Source organism: Pleuronectes platessa, chromosome 17 (genome assembly GCF_947347685.1).
Source record: "Pleuronectes platessa chromosome 17, fPlePla1.1, whole genome shotgun sequence".
Classification (NCBI taxonomy): domain Eukaryota; kingdom Metazoa; phylum Chordata; class Actinopteri; order Pleuronectiformes; family Pleuronectidae; genus Pleuronectes; species Pleuronectes platessa.
Window position 1 is genome coordinate 13092124 of NC_070642.1, and position 26598 is coordinate 13118721.

Genomic DNA, 26598 nt, shown 5'->3' on the forward strand with positions numbered 1-26598 from the left:
ACGGCCTGAAGAGCTGTATCACGTGCTGCGTTGAAGCTTTCATTGGAATGTGTGGTGAACACAAGCTATGACTCGTCTCAAAACTAGTTTGGTCTGAGGTGTCTTCTTTCTCCTTTAGATGTAATTTGCAGCCATCACCATACTGAAGTTGAAAATACAATATCATCTGTTTTTAGGGCCCGAGCACTGAGAAGCAGTGAGGCCCTTTTGGAATTGTAAGTATTACTATTATTATTATTCAGGCAAATTATTTGGCTTTTTGAGGGCTTTAACATGCTTACCAAAATTTGCAGAAAAGTCAAAAATGGTGAAAATGTACTTATTCTGGAGGAGTGTTTATTTATTATTATTATTTTTTTTTTTTTATTTATTAATTTTGTTTTTGTTTTAATTTAATAAAAAAATGTATTTACTTTACCTCCTGCGTAGCAGTGAACTCATCTCCTGCGCAGAATTGGAATGCGCACCTCCTGCGCAGAAGCGAACTCCGCAGGATTAATAACATTTTTTTATTTATAAAATATATAAAATAAAATATATATTTTTTAACCCTAACCCTTTTTCTGAAGTTCTGTTTTTCCGAGATAGTTATCTAATAATAATACCAACAACAACATTACGTTGTATTTAGCACTTGGGGCCGCTTTACAGAGGAAAAAACAAAACAAGAAATGTATAAATAAAAAGAGATAATAAATACTATATTTAATTTTTTTTGATTATCTTAATAGTTAACTAGAACAAAGAATGAGAGCTGACGATGAGTGACAATTGTATTGAACTGAACGATTTCACCATATAGTTGTAGTCTAATTCCCAGTAGATGTCAGCACAATACTTTCTCACAGAGCTGAGACCACGTGATCTCCCTTGAACACCTTGCCTTCACGTGATGTTCATTAAAAAGACACGTGTACAATTAGTAAAAATATCACGACGTGAGCAAAAATGTGCATCTTAAGGTTTGAAGAAAGGTTTGAAGTAAAGTTTGTAGTAGAATGAATCTGGTGCATGGGGACAGATAAAGGCCTGTGTGGGTTTTGTGAGGGTAAAACAAAAGGTATGCAAAGTTTATTCTGTAACTCGCGAGTGACGTGGGGTCATGCTAGCCTGTTAGCTGGTTAGCTTGCACGTAAACCGGTGTGTCCCCCCCGCCCCCCCCCACCTGTCCGGGGGAGGGTGTGCGGCTTCGGGCTGAGCTGGAGGGATCAGTCCGGCGGCGGCGGCAGGTCGCTCCGGTTCCTGCCTCTGATCCCTCTCAGCTGACGTCAGGAGAAATGGCGGACCTGGACGGCAGCGACGCATCTTCTCCCGACTCTCAAGGTGAGTTCTTCTCCCACTACGGACACTCGTAAAGTGCTTTTCAAACAGCACCCAGCTCCATTTAAACGATGCGGGCTTGTATCAGGACTCCGTGTTGTTTGTGTCCGCGTTTGAACGGCGGAGTTACCGAGAAACTCAAATCCTCGGAGCCGGTGTGTCGGTCACGGGAGTGGGATTATCTTTCCACCGACTCGCCCAACCGGTTCTTTCACGTCCATTAAACACGTCCCTGTTGTGTAAACTAAACATTTGGTGAGTTTAACTTCGCTGCGGTTGGTGGTGGAGGTGAACGAGCTCCTCAGACAAACACCTGTTGCTGACATTTTGTGCTTCTCTTGAAGTGACAGGTGAATGGAAGCAGAACGGACTCAGGGTGACAGCAGCTAGTTTGGTTAATGGCTTTTACTTTTTATATAATATATCTGTATTTTCCTCAGCTTTTCTTAAAACACCAGATAACCTGGGTTGTAAAATAAATGTTAAAGCGAAAGTAAAATGGAGTTTCTTTAGTTTAGCTTATGTCAGTATTTATCATATTCATCAAATATTAATTTTATTACTGTGACTATTTATAACATTTGTATGTGTGTTGATTATTTACACAACTAACATTTTTATGGGACAAACCATCAAATAAATATTGCCAGAGGTGTTGGAAAAAAATCATAGAAATAAGAATAGTTCAGTATTTATTTTGCATAGATTGTAATTAGTATTTTATTATAATGGGCACAACATTTATTTTGTACAATTTTCTTCTGGTTTAAAATTTGAAGCACGTTTGCACGCTTCCTCTGTGGCCACTCCTCAGTTAGCAGATGTTTTACATCGGGCCGTAAACTGTTGACGGTCACTTCACTGCTACAGCCTGCTTATTTCTGATGTAATGTGTTATATATCATTTCTATGGTTAAAATCTCAAAGCTTAATGGCGGGAGCTTACAAAACAGTAAAATGTTGATCAGTGCTGTGGGTGTCCAGATGGCAAGCCTAAAAATAGTTTATTATGAGGTAAATAACCTCACACCCTTGTTGGTATCAGACACTCTGTCGGAGAATTTAGCAAATTGCAGGTTGGGAAATATCTCATAACTTTTGTTGCCCATTACCTTCACAGGGTCACCATTTGTCTCTTTCTACACCCCCCCTCCCCCCCATTATCACCCTCCTTCAGTTTCCCCATGAAAGCCTTAATATCTAGTCTGTACGTCCAATATTTTCCACTGCTGCAAACTCTCAGCATCCATTTTCTATCACACTGTGATTTCAGGCTTCGCTCGCTTTGTATCCGTACAACTTCCTTTCAGATGAATGATTCATCTCGCGTTCCCATGCTGCAGTGAGCTCTACAAGATGCACAATCCACTCACTGCACAACAATTAGTCTTATGCTTATGTGGTTTGATCAGCGTATCCCACAGTACATTCTGGGAAGGTCCCGCAATGTGCCTGCGCAAAAATGCTTCTCCCACGAGGCAAAACAAGTTTTTATCTCCTTGCCCATCAGCTGACTAATGAATTCCACAGCTTGTTTTCTACTGCCAGCAAGTTGTCAGGTGCCAAGTCTATTGCACTTTGATTCTGTCTGACTCCTTTCAATCAGGATGTGTACCTTTTTTATAATTTTTCAATTTGCCCTTATTTTATTGACAGACAGCTTTAACACATCTGTTATTTCACCCTGCCGACATCTGGCCTACAGCCATTCCTTTTCTTCAGCGGAGACACCCTTGAGATGTTCTCCATACTGAGCCATCCAGTGCTCTGCTGCTTGTTGCAGCCGTCCTGTCGGTATTGTACTTGCCTTCCCTGCAGCCTTTGTTCACCTGCCATGATGATAATAGTACCCATCCTGGAGGGCTGTTTGGCTGTCTCTGACTCTAGTGGAGAGGTACAGCTTTCTTGACTGTACTGGGCTGCTCTGGTGAAGTGTCTGTGTTGGGTGGACCCCTCTGTTGGGTTATCTGGTCCCCACAAGGTACTGGTACGGAACTCGATAAAGACTAAATATTATAAGACTAATATAATACTCGATAAATATTGCTCTGATGTAATGTTTTCTACCCATTTTTCAACTGCTTATCTCGTATTTCTTTGTCGTTGCCCACACACGGTTAACTATATGATACAAAGATGGGTTAATGATTAAAAGTGACCATTTGCCAGTTGATTGTTATGCGGTCATTCAATCCATCCGGAATTGTATCATAAAAGCAGTCATTGAGAAAGTAATTCCAGGTAACTCTGGGAACCTATTGATTTAGTGGTCTGTGGACTGAAGGCAAGCTAATGCACTATAAAACTTCTGTGGAAATGTGTTATTTAATTAACATGTAAATAATCACATTTTATAGCCAAGACAGTGCTGTTTCAATTAGCTTCTCTGCTTACATTATATGAGAAAGCTATGTTATTTCTCTTTCATTTTATGTTAAGAAATAAGAAAAAGAACCAATAAGAGTACAGTTTAGGTTCTATATCAATAAGCACCTTCAGTGTGGGTTGAGTTGAACATTTTGAAGAAAAATATATAGAAATAAAAAAATGCATTTCAATAGAATAGAGCTCAAGATAAATCAAATCAAATACAATGCTATATAAAGAGTGTGAGGATGAAAAGGAGTAGTAGTATTGTTCAAATCTTAACCTGTAGATTCAGATTTATTATTTCTAAACGTCCCATATATACGTCACAATAGTTAATTTGTTCCCATCTATCTGTGTCTCTCACACACATTCAATAGGTGTGAGAAGGGCGTGTAGCCCAGCCTATCCGGTTAAAGTCCGAGTGTAGGATTACTCTGTCCTGCAGGGACAAAGATCAGATTGCTCTTTGGTGAATATGTGTGTTTGTACAACACGTGCTCCCTGAGGAGATGAGGCAACAAGTCTTGTCCTGAGGAGCTTTATATATTAAATATCTCTGATAATGATTATTAGAAACTCTGACTGCTTGTTTGCAAAAGTGACTTTAAGGCCAGCTCTATGGTGTTCACTTGTCATTTGTTTGAGCAAAGGTGCCCAACACTTGTTGTGTCTTTAATCATTTTGTCACTCTGATGTTTTTAGCCGCAGCCTCTAAGATGCTTTCAGATTTTCAAGCTGTCATGCAGGTTTTTTAATCTCCTTGTGTATTTGCTTTGGTAGGTGTGAGATAAGCGGACGTAAGCACACACCACTAGCAAAGGTTATTCAGGGTGGTGTTTACATTGTAATTGAATAGGCCTTCAATAATAAGGCCTCCAAAAAGTGTGATAACTTCCTCTTTTTATTTATCCCTCCTTGCGATGGCGGCTGCCTTGTTTATTAGTCTTTATCAGGGTCTTTATCTTTAATATCCACTGTAATGTTTTGCACATACTTTAAATGAAAGTAAAGCATAAGTCAGAGTACTATAGTAGCAATGGGCTGCAACTGAAGATCGATGATTTAAATTGGAAATTATGTCTATGATAAATTGATTAATTATCTGTTTGAAGTATAGACTGACATAAGATAAGATAAAACTTTATTGATCCCATGCCTGGGAAACACTTCAGCAGCAGATAGTCAAAATGACAAGAGTGAAAAGTATAAAATACAATAAAAACCCTTTACTTCAGGGGGAATATAACAGGTAGATAGATGTACTTGAGTGAAGTGCAGTGGCACATGAAGATGTGTATTTCTGCAGTGTTTATAAAGAAATATTGAAATAAACATATGAATGCATATAGCCTGATACAAGTATATTGTCAGACATTAAGACATCTTAAATCTTCTAGTTTGTCCGAGTGTACTGAAATTGCTGCTTCTGCTTCACGCGTGTTATATTTGTGTCCCTCTGTCTTAGACCAGTCAGACATACACTGAAGCTTTCTTATATTGAATACAGCTGTGGTGGCTCTTTAAGAGAGGGATGGGGTGGGGACATATACCATGTGCTGCTCGATGAACACACCCCTTCTACAGATGATGCTCCAGTTGTGTGTGTGTGTCCTCTCATTAAAGCGTGTGTCCTCTGCTCTCTGGCTTCCACTCTCCCACTGCGTCACTGGCCCATGTGCTGCTGTTGTTAGGGAAACCTGTCACCGGTCCCGGCTCAGCTTCCACTGCTGGATTCTCACTGAATATTTTAACAACCCTGCAGCCCTCTGTCTAAAGTCTATGTGTGCGCTTGTGCATTTACTGTACAGCCTGTGGATGTGTGATGCAATTCTTCGGACAAGTTTGCAGTTACAGAACAGATCTAGCAAGAGAGCGTCGAGCAGGGATAAGAGGGCGGGGGGGCTGCAGCTGCAACAGTAGTGACAGCCGCCGCAGCAGCAGCAGCAGCAGCAGCAGCATCTCCTGAGGAGTGAGGGAGTCGGGAAAGGTACAATCCTTCCAGCTCTCGGCCCGAGCCAGTCCTGTGGATTAAGTCTTCTTTTCTAAGCCAGACTATAGTAGCTCATCCTCAGACTCTGTCGCACGCTCTCTCTCTCAATCTTTCACTCTTTTCACCATGCCTGGCACTGCCATCGCAGGCACTGAGGATATGGCACAGTGAGCGTCTCTGTTTGTCTCATTCACATTTCTTTCTTGAGCATCACACTATACTTAATTCTTTGTTCACCATCCTTTTTTGTCATCTACCACATTTTCATCATCTATTTCTTCCATATCGCCTGCTTTTTGTTTCATCCTCCCCTTTCTCTCTTCCTCTCTGTCTCCTTCTTGCTCTCACAGACAGGGCTGCAGTGTGCAGCCTGGATATTAGCTGTTAGCGTCAGCTATTAGCTCGTGGCACTCTGCATCTTCACTAACAGGAAGGCTTTTAGGGGTGACCTCGTCCTCCACTATCCTCTGTGGTCCATCACTGACCTGCAGCCCCCCCTAACCCATCCACCCAACTAGTGCAGGGTGATATGGGCAGGGGAGTAGGTGAGTTAGCCAGGGGCTTGAGGGTTAGCAACAGGGTGGGTGATGCCAGAGAGTAAAAGAAGAGGACAAGGAGGAGGTACAGGCGGGTGCTCGCAGGGCAAGTGGAAGCTGAGGAAGGAAGGCAGCCGCTCGGCCATCCCCGCACTTTTCACCATCACTGAGGAAGACGAGGGACAGAAGCGGAGAGATGCTTGCAGAAGGAAGAAAAAAGGTACGGAGAGGGAAACTTAAAGATGAATTTGTGAGGTTCGAGTAATTTATGCTGTGGAATCTATTGGGGTGTGTGTGTGTGTGTGTGTGTGTGTGTGTGTGTGTGTGTGTGTGTGTGTGTGTGTGTGTGTGTGTGTGTGTGTGTGTGTGTGTGTGTGTGTGTGTGTGTGTGTGTGTGTGTGTGTGTGTGTGTGTGTGTGTGTGTGTGTGTGTGTGTGTGTGTGTGTGTGTTTGTGTGTATTATCTGGGACAGAGAGGCTACTGGGATGTTTCTCTGGAGAGTCACAGCAGTGGCCTAATCTGAAATTGTAGAGCGTGTGTGTGTTTGTTAACAGCTTTAGTGAATATGTTGAATAGTAAGGAAATGATTGTATTACATGCTCAATCTGTGTGTGTGTGTATGTGTGTGGGTATATGTTCGCCTGCTGTTTGTATATGTGAGTGTGGTTTGCAGTTGCAGAGGATGTTCAGCCATTCAAAGACAGGTGGCTGACAGGTCTGATGAGAAAGCTGTGTGTGCGTTTTGCGCGTGCATGTGTATGTGTGTGTGTTTGGCGTGCATGTGGAAAACTGCTGATAGGTCAAGATCAGGTCAACACAAGGGCAGCAGAATAGTGAAGGTGCAGTCTGCTTCTCACGTGTGTGTGGTTTTAATGCATCAGTAAGGAGATCAGTCAGTCAACTGGAGAGCAAGTGTCTGCAGTCACTGCTGGGATTAAAAAAAAGCACATTCACTTTTAACTCCTCTTCATCGTCCTTGTTCTTTTGAATGGAACTTCAGGAATCTTACAGCTTGTGTTTAAGTTTCTCTGTTGTCATTTATCCATTTACTTTTTCCTTAATTTATTCAAAACCTTCGAGCTGTGGCATATTTCCAAGGATACCTGGTTTCTGGAACCTGACTGGACAGAACTCTGCTGCTATGAAAACAGAGAATACATTTGTATTGGTCCTTATTCTCCAAATTGGTCCTCAATTCTATTTGGGAAGCAAACTCTAAACTTATATCCATATTCTTTATCATATCAAAGGTTAATACATTTTTTTTTTCATCAACAGTAAAACGAGTGAAGACACCAGACATTCACACAATGATCTGAACTGAGACTTTGAAGTGTCATGTGCAACGAACACAGACGGATGTGTCATAAAGTAGCAGCCACCCCTCTTGCACCTGTTATCTAGGCCTGTAAGGGCCTCTGCTGGCCGGAGCTTAGCGTTTAGCTTAGCATTAGCAGCGGCTAATCCTCTCAGGCTGCAGAGGAGGCAGGAGGAGACACACAGCTTGCTTGCCTGCTACCCACTGGCCCGGGCAGCACAGCATTAATCGCTAACTCTGACCATTTAATCTGACTCCCAATGAATGCAGATAGATTGGGGGTGGGGAGCGCGCACATACACACACACACACGCTCACACACACGCACGCTAGCATGAGGGTAGGGAGGGCCAGATTAAACAATCACACTCTCCCTATGTTTCACTCTGTCTCTTTTACATACACACACACATACCCACACACACAGACACACACGCACACACACACAAACACACTGACAAAAGGATGGGGGTTGGATAGACCACAACCTGTCTCACCCTAAGTCGGCTCCCATAACTGACACCGACAACAACTGACCACTGCCTCCTATTCCCTCGCTGCTTCCCTTTTACTCTGGAAACAGTTAAGCTTTGGGTGGTCACTTTTTCGTTTTTGGTGGAATTTAGTCTTTTTGCTATTCCCTTCACCACCCACTCCTCACTGCACCATGGATTTTGGATTTGATCTTATCACGCGTTGTGTAGGATGTTGTCAGGAAGTAGGAACATTGATTATCGGAGTGGGACACTAACCGGGGGTTCAGCAGGTACCATCCTGGGATTGACTCTCTTGGAATCATGAACCAAACTCCAGGTAATGACTTGTGCTGAGAAATGGTGGATCAACAGTGATTGAACAGAATGCAGGGTGACAATGAACTCAGGTGTGCTCCAGTATGTATATATCAGGATAGTCTTGCTTTTGCTTTTGCTTTAGCTTTGTACTCCAGCACACTGGATTTGAAATGACGGTTACCATGAGATTAAAATCGTGACTTTACAAGACCTACATTGTTAACCCAGTAGGGATTTGATCTTAAAGCCGTTGCTGTATTTTCAATCTGTCCTCAGACCAGAGCCAAACATGAAAAACATATCTTCTTTCTATTGCTTTAGAGTTTGTCTCCTTTGATTTAGATGAGCTCTTTGCTTTTTTGTTGACAGTTTTGGAAATGTGTGCAAACATGGCAAAAAGGTGCTCAAGGTCTGTGGAGGTAATTTTATATTTCATCATTAGGATCTATATACACTTCACCCCAAAATAAATTGGCATTTGTCTGTTTGCAAAGGCTCTTAAGCTGTTTTCTAGTGGACATGAGCAAATATACTCGCTGCCATTCAAGGTTTGTTTGTTTAATGACCTCTACAACAGATGGGTCAGTCTGTGCGATGCAGACAAAACTGCAGCAGGAATAAAACAAACACATTTAGCGGTGGAAACCTCACAGTTCACCGGGTGTATTCATAGGTGACAATCCTATGTAAATTATTTTGAATAACTTCAGACGGACACCTTGTGAACACTGCACTGATCAACGCTGAATCATTTGTCATATCGCTGTTATATTGCCTGTGAAAATATGATGTGGAAACGAGGCCAGTGACCCCTTTTTGGCTGCTGTGCTAGAAAATTTGAGGGATTGTGTGAATTTTATCTAGCTGTGGATATAAATACACGGGTACTTCTTTCCTGCTGCATGACTGTGATATGAATTTCCACTGGATTTAAGATCCCTGATGGTTTCAGGGTTTGTGAAGTATCCTTCAAACTGCATTTATTTTTTATTTTCTTCATTTCTCTTCTCGTGTAACCCCATAGCTTAACCATTGCAGTCCAGATGTGCAACCAGCCTCATCTGAGTTGCAGGATGCCCTTTGATTGCCTATATGCAGAGTCATCTTCCAGTAACTGCTGTGTCTGGGATATGTACTGCTAAAACGGGCTCTATGTCCATAGACTTGTTTTTAAGTGAAGTGCTGCATGTGAAGAACTAAGCTGGGATGGCTGTTGTGTTATTAATGAGTTTTGATGTCTGGCAATTTTCATCTTAATTGTGATGTAGTATGTGCATATGTGCACAGGATTGAGTACCCTTTGAGTATGTTTATGCAAAGATCCCACTGCATTGCCTTTAAGTAGACCAATATTTATGCTGTTTGCTTTTTTACACTGACACACACAAGTTGGCATATCGTTGCACCGGTGCGTGGGGTTTGTAATGGCGACCAGTGCTCTGCAATCAGTGGCAATACTTTAAACACAACAGTGTTTTCTGTGCCACCATCACCATCATTCCCTTTAACACAGACATCGATCCGACTCTGTTACCATCTCCCTTGCTGGCGTCAAGAAAGAACAACATTGTCTGTCCCATTCCGTGTTTGCACCCTTTATACCAAAGGGAAAAAGACGTAACACTCCCACCTTGAATACGCTGTGTAATAAAGCCGAGTCTTTTCTACTCTTCTGCACAATCTGCCCTTAAGATAAAGAAATCATGATTATGTGAAACTTTTCTAAAACAACCATGTGCCAGTCACAGAATGCATGATACACACAAGGCATCAGACCTGAAAAGGCATCATTTGACATCATATAACACATATAATGCTTTACCTCAGAATTCACCATGCATCAAATATGGAAATATTTTGAAAAGTAAACAACTGGCTGTTATAAAGTGACAAATATGGGTAATGTGAATATGGGGTCAATTTTTACATTGCACTGCACCTACTGCACTGTATTTACACATAATACACACACCTGTTTATTACAGTTTTTTCTCGATGTATCAAATTACTGCTTCCTTCTCCAAGTTTCCTACAAGAATCTTTACAGCCAGTTACTGTGGAAGTGGCTATTTAAAATGTTTTGATCAATCATTAAACATTTCACTGTTTTTTTTTCCTCTCCATCACTCATTACTTCTCTCCATCTTGTTCTCCTCTGCTTCTTTGTGCTTTTGTGTCTGGATTTTTTTAAAGCAAGGAAAGAGTTTCTTCTTTGTGTGTTTTGAGTTTCTCTTTTCATTGAGATGCTTCAGTTCAAGCAGTGGAATTAAATGAAGTGGTTCTGCTCTCAGCCGGTCGTCCCTGGCTTATTGTGTAGTTCCCTCTCAGCCTGTCAGAGCGTCTTCTACATCACTCTTCAGAAGTTAAGTGGCATGAAATGAGCTCCCTATTTTGTCTTTTTAATTAATGTCCATTTGACTCTCATTCAGAGTTAATCTCATTTAAACCCTTTATAGTACTTGATCGAAAGCCCATTCACAAATTCCAACTTCAGATTTTTGGCTGCAGGACATTTTATGAATCCTCTATCGTGAGCTAATCTTTTGTTTGAGAATAATTTTAGGTGAAGGAAAAGACAGGCTAGACATTATTGTAACCTGGCCCAGCGGAACCATGCCTGTTTTAACAATAGCCATTTTGAAACCTGTTCCGAGGCCGGTGCACCTGAGGCTGGATAGTTTTGTTAATACTTGATTAAACTCCTCTGTGGCTGTCCCACAGTCTGTGACATGCAATACCTCTGCAGCTATGACCTCACGTCTTTGTCCAACGTGTCCTTTGTGACATATGAATGTGTTTGGGTGGAGGCAGCACCGACAGATAGGATTTATTTTCTGTAAACTTCACAAACCACGAATTAAAATGATCGCGCTTTTCTCACAAAATCTCCATTACAGAACAAGCTCCGCATGCAATAATAAAGGCAATGAAATACATTGAAGTCCAGGGATAAGCTAGGAAGTAGAACTTGAGTTAACAAATCATTTCTTAAAAAGTGTTTGGTCCATCATAGACCTTTATCTGTTCCTAGTGAATTCTGTTATTAGTAGTAAGTTATTTTTTAGTTTTTTTTTAGATATTATACACTGATACATTATATATCACTTGCCTAATATTTTGTGGGTCCCCTTCATGCCACCATAACACTTCTAACCTGGAAAGACACAGACTCGATCAGAGATCTGAAGGTTTCCTGTTCCACCAAGACATTAGCACCAGATCCTTGAAGTCAGGTCAATTTGCAGGTTGGGACAGTCGATTAATTTGACTTGTCCCAGAAAGGGTTCTCTATCCTAGCATTCGTTTCGTGTCTCACTATGGGGAAACACTATTAGGATGGTAAAACATGTCAAAGTAATATTTCACATGAATGTCAGGACCTGAGGTATTCCTCAGGTAAACAATGCACACACACCTAACAATCCATGTGAGGTAAAAGAAAAATGGGTTTCATCAGACCATACAAACCTCTTCCATGGCTCCATGGTTCAGTTCTGACTCTTGTGCCCATTCTAAGCACTTTTAGTGATACACAGGGATCAGCATTGGCCCTATGACTGCGCTGTGGTTACATAGCCTCACATACAGCAAACTGTGATACACTGCATCCTTGCAGCTTTCTACCACAGCTGTGTTCAGCAACGTGTGTTGCACTTGCTCCTACGATGACCAGGATCTGGCCTTTGCCCTCCAGGTTAATCACTGAGCCAATTAATCGGCCGTCCTTCCTTGGACTACTGTTGGTAGTAGTAGGAAACTGCGTATTAGGAGCACTACACAAGACCTGTCATTTTGGAGAAGTTCTGACACAGTTTGAATCTCGTCAAAGTCCTTCAGAATCTTATTGGTGACCATTTGTCTTGCTTCTAACACATCAACTGCAAGATGTGACCGTTCACTTGCTGTTAAATACGTCCCACACCAAGTGTCATCGTTCTCCGTTAATAACTCCTGCTCACTAAAAAAGACGCCATGTAGAAACAAAGTGACAGGAAAATGTAAATGAGGGTGTGTGCCTGCTGCTATTTCAGGTAAAGTTGATCTGTTTCAGTTTGTCAGTTTAGTCTAGGTCAGAGGAACTGGTTTAATTTGGTCTTCAACATTCTAGGACACATTGGTCTCAGTGGAGACTCGACTCCCTTCTCTCCTCACTGTAAAAAGAGCAGCCAGTACTCTTCTCTGTGTATAATGTATCATGTATGTTGCTGCATGCTTGATTTATTAAGCTGTCACAAATTCTCTTTAACATTTGCCACCATAATACCCTGGGTCCTTGAATAATTAAGCCAGACTCCTCCCCCAAGCACAAAGGCTTGTGCATTTTTTCATTTTGGCACATTTCAGACAGGCCCATCTGTTTCTGCATCAAGCCCAAAGTTAAGCTGCATGTGCGCCTGTGTCCAGGAGGCTGACCTGAGAGTGCTGAGTCACCCTGAGCCTGACAGGGCAATAAATCAATAGCTTTAGCTCTGAGCTGAGTGGAAACAAGGCAAGCACACCGGGAGCACTTGAGAATACGTGATATATAGTTTCACTACATTTAGTTTTCTGTCAGAATAAACTGCAGAGCTTGGAAATATAGAAAATACGGCATTCAGACCTTCTTTCTACGTCTATCATTTGTCATGTGTAGCTTCTCTTTTCATTGCGTATTGTTTTCATGCCTACACACTACGACAGTCGAGGACAGGGGCATTATGTGTTCGTCTATCTGTCCCATTCTTGTGAATGCAGGAACACCAATTGGCAAAGACATTCACTTAATCGATTTTGGTGGTCAAAGGTCAAAGTTCAAGGTCACGTAGGTTCTTGTGAATGTAATATATTCCAAACACCCAGTGGGAATTTCATTATATTTTTCACAATCGTTTACTTGGACTCAAAGATAAAATTATAGAAAAAGATCAAGGTCACCCTGACATCACATTACATTCAAGAGGAAATCAAATTATTTATTGGGAGATTAAGTGTGTGCAGATTTACTCTTTTGTAAAGCTTGTACTCAAAACCTTTTTGTGTTGCACCTGTATACATTTTGCCTGGATATGCACATATCGACTTCCTCAACTCTCGAGTCTTGATCACTAAATATACAAATATCTTGCCTTAATGACATAAAGGAAAAGGGATTTTTGTTTGTAGTCTCATTAAAACAAAAACAGACATGTAGTTGGAGAGACATATTTCAAACTGTTTTCTCTGTTCTCTCAATATGTAAGGTGCACTATGGATACTGTGTAGTGTGCTGGAGAATGGGCTTTTTTAAATGCTCTGTGTGTGTGCTGAGCACTATATGCAATGCATTCAAGCCATTGTGTTATGTTGTATATGCTTAATCATTTTGTTATTAAGCACTCCTTTTTTAATTAGAATTTAGGACACAGTTTGTTATGGGCACACTGTCCTGTGGAAACGCTGCTGAAATACCTCCAGTGACACTTTTCTATGTTCTCTTTCTCTCTAGCTTCTTACTCCCAGTATAGATCAGAGGATGGCACATTGTCATCAACCTTCCGCCGGAGCTCCTCAGGCTCCGGGCAGACCTACACTCCCACTCCTGTCCCCACTCCAACCCCAAGTCACACAACCACTGGCAACAGCACCAGTAACAATGCCGCTGCTAAAATGGGTAAGTCATGCTGGTATACAGGGAAATAATTTTGTCATAATCCAGGATTGCCTGTCTTCACCAGTCTTTTTACGCTGTTGTTATTCTGCTGTTTAATTGTTGTTTGTGCTGCAGACTCGTTACTCTTCAACAGGATTGACGAGAGACAGAAGTTGGCCCGTGAGCGCCGGGAGGAGCGTGAGAAACAGAATGGTGTGTGTACTCTGTCACCTTGTGTGTGTGTGTGTGGGGTAGAGTTTAAACTTTACAATGTGTAGGGGTTTTAAATGCTCCCTCATTCTTATTTAGTCTTTCCTGCGAACTTTCACAACTGAACTTGGGAACTTGGTTGTTAGCGATGGTCAAAATGCTTCTTTCTCTGGTTGTTACATAAAATCTTGGCTAAAGCCCACTCCCCCCGTTGCCATGGCACCCATGTTAGATAATGGGGCAGGCCATTGGGTAACTTTTAGGGACAGGTTTTTTTTTTTTGTAAAGTGTGTTCTTTGATGTGTAAGTGAACAACATACTGCAGTTTTCTGGAATCATGGCCAGTTTGTTGGTTTTTAGTGTGTTTGTGTACAGTGGTCATTCCTCTGGCCCCAGCTGAGGGGCCGGGGGATTTGCTTTGTGTTGAGAGCTAAAGCCGAGTCACATGATCTACAGCTGACCCATCACACTGCTGCTGTAAGCCTCTGTGTGTCTGTGTGTTCATCTGGCATGTATGTGTGTGTGTGTGTGCGCACGTGATTGTGTGCACTAGAATGATTTCTTTCTGTTTTTATGATTTGAGCACCCTTGCATGTACATTAAATCATTATCTACTGTGTGGGGGTGTCACTCCTCAGCTGTCAAGAAGGCGGAGTGGCAGGCACGTGAGGAGCGAGCCCGGCAGCAATATGAGAAGCACCTGGAGGAGAGGAAGCGAAGGCTCGAGGAGCAGCGGGTAAAGGAGATGAATAGACGGGTGACCGTAGCTGAGCATCGACGGCAGAAACTGGAAGAGGACATGGTACCGACACATGTCATGTACACACCTGTGCATCAACGCCTCATAGAAACACACACACACACACCATCGAATATGGCATAGTGTTATGCATCAACTTCTACTAATATAACCTCAAGAATAATCCAATAGATATCTAAATATCTTTTATTAGTAAAACATTTACATGATCTGTGTCCCTTCCTTCTTTACTCAGTTGGAGTTTGAACTCTCCTGCTATATCCTGTCTGCACCCCTATTTCCTGTTTTTACTCGCACACCAGGTCATAGACTGAAGTTTCCCAATGTCTGTGTTGTGTTATCACCTCTAGTGTTGTGAAATGATATTTTAAAGCTTTAGCGTGGGATGGATTTTGATAGTCAAGTTTTAAAATACAAATATTTTCAAAAGGCTAAAAGTCCTGGATGGAGGTGAGGTAAGCAAAGCATGCAGCAAATCTCATGGCTAAAAAAACACCTTAAAACAAATGTTTCCAGGGAGAAGTCAGGACATCGAATTTACTTTAATTAATATATGAGATTTTTTTATGAATAATTTTTTTATTAAATGGATTGCAGGCTTTTTCTTCAGTAGTAAGTGTCTAACTTTACAGTGAGTTGTATTCAGGCTCCTATTAAGTAATTGACTTAATGAACCCTGGGACATTGATGAGTCAGAAATACACAAAATGATTCTGAGGCAGTGCAAGTTGACAACTTTACAGAGTTTGAAAAAATCGTATCGAATCCCTGTGGTCAAGTGATCGATCATGTGATCACAGTCTCCTTCTGCCTCAGTGTTTTAAGAAATAAAGGCAAAATGTGATCACATTCTTTCAAATACTCTTTACCCTTAATCTTGATAAGCTTAACTAATTTCATACATTTATGAATAAAGATTTTGGAGGAAGATATCGAAGAATTTTTTTTACAGATAATTATATTAGCAGATATATGTATTACAAAAATTTGGCAACGAATGATGTCGTTATAAACCTCAGTGACAAAGAAATGTAATTTGATTAGTTAAATGTTCACACAAAACAAATCTCATCCCAGTTGACTAAGCTGAACAGAATTGTTCCAGTGTTTTGTTTTTTTAATGCTGATAATGTCTTTTACCTTCCGACTGAAGGCTCGTAATGAGGCAGTGATGCGTCGGACGCTGGAGAGGAGCCAGAGAACCAGGCCGAAGCCCACCCGCTGGTCGTGGGGAGGGGCCCTGAGCACAAACACTCCCAGCACACCGGCCGGTACTTAAACACATCACACGCTAACACACATGACCTGCACAGACCCACATCCCTCTCCCACAGTCATTAGAGTTTCTTGGACTCGTGTGGTGTGAGAATTTCAGCTCTTTCAGCTTCAGTGAACACTGTTGATATCTCATCTCCCTGATGTCTGGCTGCGTGCCTCTTGTGTAAATATGACTGCCTGCCTCTGTGTGTCAGTATTGTTCTGCCATGTTTATATTTGAACTTTTCAGATCCACTGCGCTCTTTTGTTACTGCTAACTCACACCCTGCTCCACCTCTCTGCCTCTCCCTCCCTCTCTCTGTCTCTCCCTTATTCTCAACCTGTGCCTGCCTCACTTTCTCCCCCTTTCTCTGGGATCTCTCTCCTCTCCGCTCTTTGTCTCTCTGCCATTGTCCTCCCACCTCCTGGTCCAGGTTTTGTCGAGTCGGCTTTCCTCTATCCACTCGACCTTGCTGGACTGGAGCACATGCAGAGTGCTTTCAGTCTCTACCACAGATACGGAATGACCTCCCAATGTGAATATTAAAGCCCTGTCGGTTAGCTGGCTAGTGTTAGGTGGCTACTTTTCAGCACAGTGGCATTAGTGTCAATGTAGGCCAATATGAATGGCGCGATTAGTGTTTTTTATTTTTCGTGTAGCAGACCAGTTCGTCTTGAAGTTTTCAAAAACACCTCTTCATTCATTCAAACCATTTAGTCTCATTTTAGAATAAAAAATACCCATTGAGCACTTATTCATGTTTTAATATTATATTTAATATCCCTATTAGTGACATATTTATAGTTTTTTCACATCTAATCCGACTAAACTAGAACTCTTAGACTAGAGTGAAACTGTCCAGCTCTCTTTTTTTCCTCTCTGTCTTGAAGTCCTTCATTAATTTGATATCATTATGCTGCTCCTTTGGTAGATGGGGACAGGCGGTCAGTGTCCACAATGAATTTATCCAAACACGCAGACCCTGTGATCACCAAGCGCCTCTCTTACTCCTCCGCCACACTCCTGCACTCACCAGACCGAGGTAATGAAAACTCCTGTGTTATTCATCACATTATCCACGTGTGATTATCTGCCTTCGACTGCGTCTAGTGCCATTGTTTATGTCTGTTGTACGCTAGACTCTTAATTTATCGTCTTGTAATCACTCATTACTGTTTTGTTCTGGTTACTCTTATTCCTTTCTTGCCAAGAATTAGATGACACGATCAGTGTCTGTATGATATGAAGGTATATTCAGTGGATAACTAGCTTAGCTTAACATAAAGACCAGAAACAGGGGGAAACCACTAGCCTGGCTATGTCCAAAAGTAACAATTTGGCCTAGCACCACATATTAACAAGTTATGTCTTGTTAAGTTTGAACATCTCCAGAACACCTTGAGAGACTTTCTTCAAATTTTGAGCGAACATTCACGACTGCTTGAACTTTAGAGGTTCTTGTAGGTGGGATCGGTTACTGTTGAATAGAGTCAAGCTAAATCTTTACTCTGGTCATCAGATAATCAACTGTAGCTTCATATTAAACATTAATTTAAAAATGTCTTTCTCTTAAGTATGTATGTATTAGAAGTGATATCCGTTTGTCATGTATCCTTTGATATGTTGCTGACAGGTTTACAGATGAGAACAGCCTCCTCCCCTGTCATTAACAAAGCTCAGTCCAAACTCCGTCTACATCAAGGAAAGACCACCACCCACAGGGACACAGGTGTTTTCTGGGAAATTATTTACAGCGCGGTATTTTGGACGCATCGGACTATGTCACAAAGCAAATAGATCATGGGCTGGAAACACAAGGAATCCGAAAATAAATAAACAATGAGTTCTCTGCCTAATCTCTCTGGGAAATCAAGAAAACATGGATGATAATGAAATATTTGGCTGAACAGTCCTGGGCCATTTAATGGATAACGTTTTGTCTGAATAACCTTGAATTTGACGTCCTGCTCTTACGGAAGGATGTGATCTGAGATTATATTGAATGTCCAAACTCGGCTAGCAGAATGTACTGTATGTGTTTGTACTTGTGTGTTTCATCAGAGGGATCAAGAATCCCCCCCCCCCCCCCCCCCCCCCCCCTCCTCTAGCGTGACCCCCTTTCTCTAATCCTCTGTTGGATAATCTTTTTGTTTTTATGGGAACGATTTTCATCCCAGCTGAAAAGATCGGCACCCACATTTCCAGGGACGTGTAGATAAAGACACCTCAGGGGCACACTCGGAGAAACTCGCTCTGTTACTGAGTGGTGCATGGTAGACCCCATTCAGACCTGGTATTCACATAAGTCTTGAGTGGTCAGATCACAAGGGGTCAGTGTTAAGTTCCGATCACAAAAAACATATTGGGAGGTGGTCTGGGACGCATATGGCCACATTCTTTTCGCTGTGTTAACACAAATGTGTCCTGGGTCACATATGAAGGACCAAAGTCCAATTCCTTTGTACAGTTTCCAGCCCAGTTGTATCTTTGCTCATTGTGTCACCTGCAACCTTGTTCTCTGCTATATTATCAGCGCCAGCAATGCTCTATGTTTTGCCTGATAAACTCTCCTTTGACTCTGTTAAGTTGAAAATCTGGTTAAATTCATTTTTGCATCCTTGCCACCCAGATACCAAGCACTCTGCATGGCCAAATATAAGTTCTTTGCATCAAAGCTTTCAGTGCTTTTTGAATCATTTGAAGTGAAAGTGCAGACGCAACTTGTCCTGTCTATTTTGAATGCTCTCCTTTGTGTTTGCTCTTGGTTGGGGCTCCACTTCAGGCTCTTAGCTTCCGCTCCTAATTCACAACAGCCTGTTGTGCATGCTTACATCTTCATTTAAGCGCTTGCCTTCACTGCTGTGCAATGCGAGGGAAGACACTGCAGCTACAGTAATAACTCATCATTTATAATCTGCAGTAACTGATTTCTCAGGTTTATCAGTGGGCAGTTAATAGCTTTAGTTGTCATTATGTGTGTGTGTGTGTGTGTGTGTGTGTGTGTGTGTGTGTGTGTGTGTGTGTGTGTGTGTGTGTGTGTGTGTGTGTGTGTGTGTGTGTGTGTGTGTGTGTGTGTGTGTGTGTGTGTGTGTGTGTGTGTGTGTGTGTGTGTGTGTTCGTGTGTTCAGGCCTCCGCCGTCTTCCATTGACGCCGTGGGAAAGCAATGTGGTCAACCGCCTGCAGCAGCCGACACACTCCTACCTGGCCCGCAGTCGCAGTGCCATGAGTCTGTCTGGAGATCAAACGGGTAACACACACACACGTACGCATCCCTCACCAACACCCCTCCTCCTGGCTCGTGTCGTGTGCAGAGGACGTTCATGAACACACACAAAACTTTAAAGCTCTGCTCAAAGTATTAATGCTGTTTAATCAGATTTGGAGGGTCTTAAAGCATTATACCGTCTGAAACTTTCTTCACCAGCCTGTGTCAGGCTCACACACACACACACACACACACACACACACACACACACACACACACACACACACACACACACACACACACGCACACACACGCATGCATGCAGGGTTAAGTAACCAAATGAGCTATTTAGGAAGTATTCCACTCTTGATATCAATCTATATTTCCTGTGTGTGTCACTGTGAGGACAAAATTCTATTTGAGAGTTTAAACATGGTTTCAGGTTCAAGTTAGGTTTGACTTGGGCTAACACCCAGGTGTTACTGGATGTGCGACACGTGTACATCGCGGGACGTCTTGGTTTTCATTTTGGCGCCCGTGTTATTAGATCAGAGCACTCGCGCTGCTGTAGAAGCTGTAAGCCATGCTGATCTTTGAGAGAGTCAAATATTTTCTCTGTGTGCCGCACACAGTTCATTGCAAAATGTGAAAGTGATCAATCACTTCAGCTTCAATATCGAATATGACAACAACATAATTATTTGAAAACACATTTTGTACCTGTTTCAAGAAGCAGGTACAAGATGGAATTTAAACAGTCTGTATTGTCCGCAGCATGTGAAGGTGCACCTGCTGCATGTGTTGTTTGCTCAGTTCTGTGTGTGGTGTTGAGTTTAATGTCATTCAGTCAGAAAAAGAACAGCAGGAAATGCTTTGCCTCCAAGTGAAATCCAACCAAAACTTATTCTGCTTTACAAGTTGTTGTATTTCTCTGTCTCAATGTCTAATCAGAATTTTCAGCCCTTTATAAATCTAATATTCTCTTTAAGCCTGTTCTTCCAGTCGGGAGCACTGACCTCTTTTTTCTCTTCCTCTGTTTCCTCCACCACTTCTTCATTCCTCTCACACCTGCGCTCGTCTTCCCAACACCTCCTCTGCTTCTCTCTATTCATTCATCCGACATCCTTCTCCCTCCGTCCTCTCCTTCCTGCTATTTTACTGCTATTTATCAAACCCTTACCGATGTTTCACGACTCCCCGCACCATCCCGATCCTTTACTGTCCTCAAAACCCCAAACTCCCACCCTGTACATCACCATAGCCATGCCTGTGTGTCCTCGCTCAGTGTCTTGCCATCCCATGGGCTCCATGTCCTTCAAGGCCCTGCAGGCGCAGCCGCTGCCTCACTGCCGCAGCCAGGAGAGGAGCCTCAGCAGGGAGACGGCCTCGTCCTCCTCCACCACCCCACGCCGGAGGACGACCGGAACCACACCGGTAGGTCATGTCATTAACCTGCACAAATAGAGCTCAACAGCCTGGTTCCGGAAGTAAAAATCCCTTTCATCTATATTACATACAAGACACTAACTACAATATTTTGAAACACTATATCAACTGCAAGGTTAAATACAAGAAGAAATTCATGGCCCTGTGTGATTGATCTTACAATTGATGCGTTTGGGGATCATACGACTTTCTTTTTCCTCATTGCTGCTATTCAATATTTATATATATTCCTCTTACCCTTGTCTTTTTGTTTTTTTATATTGTGCTCGAGCACAGAAGTCATGCTCTACATTTTTTTCCACATCATTATTTAATGATGATGTTCCAGATCAGTCAGACACGATATATCAGAGAGTTTGTTGAACGCACGTACACGCACACACAGACACACGCTTAGATAAACGCAACTGCATCCACGGTCCATCTGTCTGTCTCACGGCTTATGCCATTAAGGTCTTAGAAGGAGGGCATCTTCTGCACTGTTTATCAAACACACTGACCCACAGACACACCCCAGTCATATGACGCTGTAAGTTTGTCGTGTAATGATTTGTATCTTAAAACAACTGATGATGTCCACACAGTGCTAATGTTTGGTTCCATTTACATCAGACTTCCATCATCAAAAATTGAAAAAATGGACATAACAACCTGACGATGATCCACAATCTGAACTAGTTGATTTTTAATGGATATAAATATTTTTCTGGGCTTCGGGCTCGGTGATTCACAGCTGAATGAAGGTTTTCTGAGTCTAATCCTTTAACTAATCATCTTCTGCTGCTGTCACTGGGGCACCTGGGTCTCAGCACCGTCTGTACCACCTGATACTTTGAGTGTGGGTTGCTAACAACGTTTTTCAAGTGCTATTTCAGTGACGAGATGGTCGTGGCTTACCAGGCTCCTGATTGAGTGAAAATAAATAATGATTTGTTTCCTATTCATCTTGTGCACCAGCAGCGAAAGCACTGTGACAACGTCAGGAAGTCCTGGAGCAACCTGTCACTCCCACTGGTCCCCATTGTGATGGTCCCCCCCAGCAAACGCTCCTCTTCTACGGGCAAAAAGATCAGTAAAACGACAGCACCTTCTCCTGGCAGGTAGGAGAACTGTTTTTATAACTGCTACCAGCACAAGGGCCATAATCAGTTTTTGTGACAGATCGTAGTTTTAGCTTATTTAGAGCAGGAAGAAGGGGTAACTCCTTGATCGGGCTCAACACAGGATGGCTGGCAGTATGTGAAAATTGGTTATTCTCTGACCAATGTTCAATGTTCACCCATGATTATCAGTGTGTAGACAATTGCAACTTTTCTTCCTGGACAGGCCTCCACAGATCCCAGCAGGGCGTCCTCCGACCCCCAAGCTGCTTAAGTCCCCGGGGGCAGAAGATCCCGGTAACCTTCGGCCTTTCATCATTTCACACACCAGACCCCACTCCCCGACACCAAAGAGAGCCCAACCCCAAGAAGAGGAGCAGGAACAGGTCCTCAGCCCTCCTCAGCCGCGACCTCAGCCGCTGGGTCAGAACAGGACCTCGAATGAGCAGACGCCAACGGCACCAACAGTTCCCAGCGGTCCGTCGCTACTCTTCAGCCACTTTCACATCCACATTATCAGGCTGCATGGATGGTTAACGTTTTGAAACATACGCTGATCAAATCTTAATTTATGTCCTCTAGAGAGCATAAGCAGTCCTCCAGGACAAAGACTTTCAGCAGGCACCACAGATCCAGAGGAGGCGAGTCGTATCCTGGCTGAGAACCGACGGCTGGCCCGCGAGCAGAGGGAGAGAGACGAAGAGATGCGCAAGCTACAGGAGGAGCAAGCCAGGTACAGTAGGTCTATGATCTCTAGCCACTGGAGGATACTGAAGCTGTGTGTATGTGCCTCCTTGATTTTGAATCATTTCTGTTACAGGTTAGCAAAGGAGGAGATGGCTCGCCGAAAAGCGGAGGAGCGAGTAAAGAGAGAGGAGGAGTCTCAGCGGCAGGCGGAAGAGAGGAGAATGAAGGAGGAGGAAGAGAGGAAGGCAGATGAAGAGAGGCTTGAGAAAGAGAGAGAAGAGGCAGAGAAACTCCAGATACAGGTCAGAGAAAAGGTACAAGTGAAGTTACGACACCCCCAAGAAATCTGTTGATCCTACAACATAAAATGTGTTGGTTTGTGTGTGTTAGAAAGAGGAAGAGGAGTCTCGACAGAGAGAGGCGGCAGAGCGAGTGAGGCAGGAGAGAGAGAAACACTTTCAGAAAGAGGATGCCGAACGCCTGGAGAGAAAAAAGGTGATGCAGGTTCTCACACACACACACACACACACACACACACACACACACACAGTTTTCATAATATTCCTCCTGTACAATGTAAAACTCTTTGTTGTTCTCATCACCAGCGCCTAGAGGAGATTATGAAGAGAACGAGACGTTCAGATGGACCAGAGAAGGTAAATGTTTGAACTGTGGCATCTCACAAGCTGTGGAAAATCTTTGTTGTTGTTGACCGTCCATTCTCTTTTTCTCACGTCCCATCTCTAGAAAGTTATTCCGAGCAGGAATGGAGACAATGCAGGTCAGAGAAAACGGATTTCTCCATAATCAAACCTATGCATATTTATTTTTATAATTTAGAAACTTTTTAAATAAATAGTTCCATCTACGCTGGAGTAGTTGCCATGATGGTGTGTCTGACTGCTGTGTTGGTTGTCTCTCATCATCAGCCTCTCCTGCTCCGTCAGCAGTGATGACATCACCGACACACGACAGCAACGGTCAACAAACTGAGCTCAACCCAAACCCGAGCACCGCAGCACTGAGCCATCCTGACCAGAGGTTGTACGCAAGCAACATGACAAATACAATTAATAATAAAATCTTGTCTTACTGTTATCTAGAATTGATATGGAGCAGCATGATTTTTTCCCAGTTCGGCTGGACTATTTACTACGAGTCTGTACTCTATTCTGTTTCTGTCAACAACAAAAAAAATTAACTTTAAAAACAAGTGCACTATTTTATTCTGTTTTCCATCCTTGTTTCTGATTCTCAGGGAGAACGGAGATTTTGAGGAGGTGATCGTACTGCCTTCCCATTCCAGGTTGTCTCCTCCTGAGGGAGAGGAGCAGCAGCAGCAGATGGAGGAGGAGAGAGTTCCTGTCATAGCCTTCAGGGAGAACGGTCTCCTAAAGCCTCTGAGTGGAATAGAGGAAATATCAGCCCAGCAGGGACCAGGTCAACAAACATCCTATTTCTGCTCCTTTTCTTCATCTCCCATCTGTTTGTCAGTCACAGTTGTCTACTCTCGCTGTGGTACCGTTAGTACTTGTGTTGGTGTTGATCCAGCAACTGAGAATAGTTGCAGAGCTGCTGCTCATCCTGTGAAAACTTTAAATGCAATATTTTGCTCAACTTTAGATACTTCAACGTTTGAAGCCTTGTGTCCGTACTCTACGTTTATTTTGTTTTCTGAAAGCTTACGGAAACGGATGAAACAGATGAAGAGCAGTACCACAGGAAATCTTGGGGGGGCACTGTAGCGAATAGCTCAAGCGAGACAAATTAGACACAAGGAAGAGATTTCACTTTTCTAGGAGAGACTCATGCGTCTGTGTTACTTCCCTCGGCCTCTTCCTCAAGAGGTACGTTATCAAATCCATATCTCCTGTTGTCTGTACCTCGACTCTATGCTGCCCTCTAGTGGATGACCTTGAGGCATAACAACATGCCATCATATACAAACCCTGGAAGTATGTGGGAGGCGACAGTAAAATGTTTAGATGGAGGTATCTCTTGTCGAGGCGTTCGACTCAGAATTTTTGCAAAAAAATAATCTACATTATGAAACAGATAGCTAGTGCCTATTACTAGCTTTCTGGCTGTTTCGTAATGTAGATCAGCTTGGACACTTTTGAATTTGACATTTTCATGAGTGACCCAATACACAGCAGCTGACGTGTTTTTCCCTGTTTATTTGGTTTTCAGATGTTGCCTGAATCCACCGTGAGGGCGAGATGATTCCGCACCAAGAGACAGGCAGGGAGGTGGTCAGAGTGAGAGTTGGAGAAACAACAGAGCTGCCAGACTGATCCAAAGGAAGCTCATGCAGCAGCTGGAGCTATGACTTTCTCAACCTGGCTCACTACAGCAGAGCACGCATCCCAAAGATGGCGTCTCCCAAAGATCTCCAATAAAAAATAAAAAAGCATCTCCAGAGAACAGTTCACTTTTAACCTCGACAAGATTCTCTGGGGGAACAGTCTTTCTTTCTCTTACCACGTTTAGACTCAGCCATAATATTTTTTCTGTGTACAGACCCAACTACCCCTGAGTGCCCTGAAGCTATGGAGGGCAATGAGCGTTTCATCTGAGTCTGTGTGTGTGTGTGTGTGAGAGTGAGAGAGAAAGAGTAATCGAGACTTATAGTGATATAAATGAGATCAGTCGTGATACTTGAAGTTGTTTGTGTAGAACATACTGTAATCACATTGACTGAATCAGCAGTGAAGTTATATCTGGACCTCACACAGCAGGATCAGAGCAAGAGCTGGGACGACATCTGTGCAGGATGTTGCATTAAGATGTCAGTAGAGGTTTGTGTAATGTAAAATATATTTTGCTGTGTCTATAGTGTTTAAAATTAGAGGTTATTATTGGGGCAGCGTTCGAGTATCATGAAGTTTAAGTTAAATTATTAAAACACTGAGGATTAATGTGTAAACTACAGATTTCTTTTTAGTTTGAATTGCTGTACAGATAAAAATGTGTTTCTTTGTTTCCTCCTATCTTTGCTTTCTGTTCAAATTGAGAGAAAAAGAAATCTGCTCTGATGTCAAGTCCTGCTCTTTTTCCTTTCACCCGTTTACCCCGTCAAAGCTGCGTCCTCTGTCTTGTTGCACTGTCCGACCGAGGCAATGAGCAAGCTGTAGCTCAGCAATATTGTTTCTGAGTTTGCGCTTTATTCTGAACGACAGGAAAACAATTTACTTAATTTTGAAATAATCTCATTAATTTGATTTTTTTTATGATGAAATGCTGCTAATTCTTGACGTTCCTTTGCCTTACCGCATTATAGGAAGAATGAGGTGTCTTGTCTATACTTGGAGCTGAAATTCTAAATATGCATTCCCAGTTTGAGCTTTTGACATTCTGCCCACAAACTCTCCGGTAGCTTCCTTTTCTTGATTTATTTTGAAGTCTTAAGAGATCATGATGAAATGTTATGTCAGAGCTGTAATGTGAAGTAACTGGGTCTTTAATACAGCTTTTCACTGTGGAATGATTAAAGAGAGGGTGGTTCTAGTAAAACGCTGTTAACTAACGTGATCTGTTTCCATCTTTTTCATAAAACTTCTCGGTTTTTGGTTTTCAAACCTTTGCACTTCATTCCCGCTGTTCTAACTCTTGCAGTACGACTAAACTGGAAGGAAACTTTAGAGATTATCCACATCTTTGGCTGACGTTATGGTTTCAGCCTGTGGTACATAGCATGTCATTATCGCCATAGAAACTTGACTTGACTTGCAAAGAAACTGCTTTAACACGAGCAACAGCTCCACTTAAGTATATTATACATATATCATATAAATTGTGTATATAAAGTTGATCTATTTTACTAAGAATGACCACGAGGTTTTGGAAACTAACAAGTTCTTTACGTCAGAGGAGACGGGGCTGTGGGATAAGATCTTTGAACCACTGTAAAACTGAAATCTTTGTACAACTGTGGCAGGAAAATAAAACTTTTTGAATTGATAACCTATTGTGGTGTGCACTTACAATTATTTTTC

The 26598-nt window shown here is 42.4% G+C and overlaps 1 protein-coding gene across 4 annotated transcripts; it reads left to right on the forward strand.

Annotated features, from left to right (window-relative positions):
- The first annotated feature begins 1195 nt into the window (after window positions 1-1195).
- Window positions 1196-26566, forward strand: map7b (microtubule-associated protein 7b). 4 transcript variants are annotated; one of them, XM_053444916.1, is made up of 19 exons: window positions 1196-1323; window positions 13793-13957; window positions 14072-14149; window positions 14785-14948; window positions 16060-16177; window positions 17096-17206; window positions 17798-17893; window positions 19293-19412; window positions 20656-20804; window positions 21774-21916; window positions 22143-22393; window positions 22499-22649; window positions 22737-22905; window positions 22994-23098; window positions 23209-23259; window positions 23351-23384; window positions 23533-23644; window positions 23862-24043; window positions 24794-26566. In XM_053444916.1, the coding sequence occupies exons 1-19, from the start codon at window positions 1278-1280 to the stop codon at window positions 24802-24804; spliced, it is 2256 nt and encodes a 751-aa protein (XP_053300891.1). In that variant the 5' UTR covers window positions 1196-1277; the 3' UTR covers window positions 24805-26566. The 4 variants fall into 4 exon arrangements, with proteins under 4 accessions (XP_053300891.1, XP_053300892.1, XP_053300894.1 ...); XM_053444917.1 differs by having other exon boundaries at window positions 21777-21916; XM_053444918.1 differs by lacking the exon at window positions 1196-1323 and adding an exon at window positions 1577-1670.
- Window positions 26567-26598: the final 32 nt, after the last annotated feature.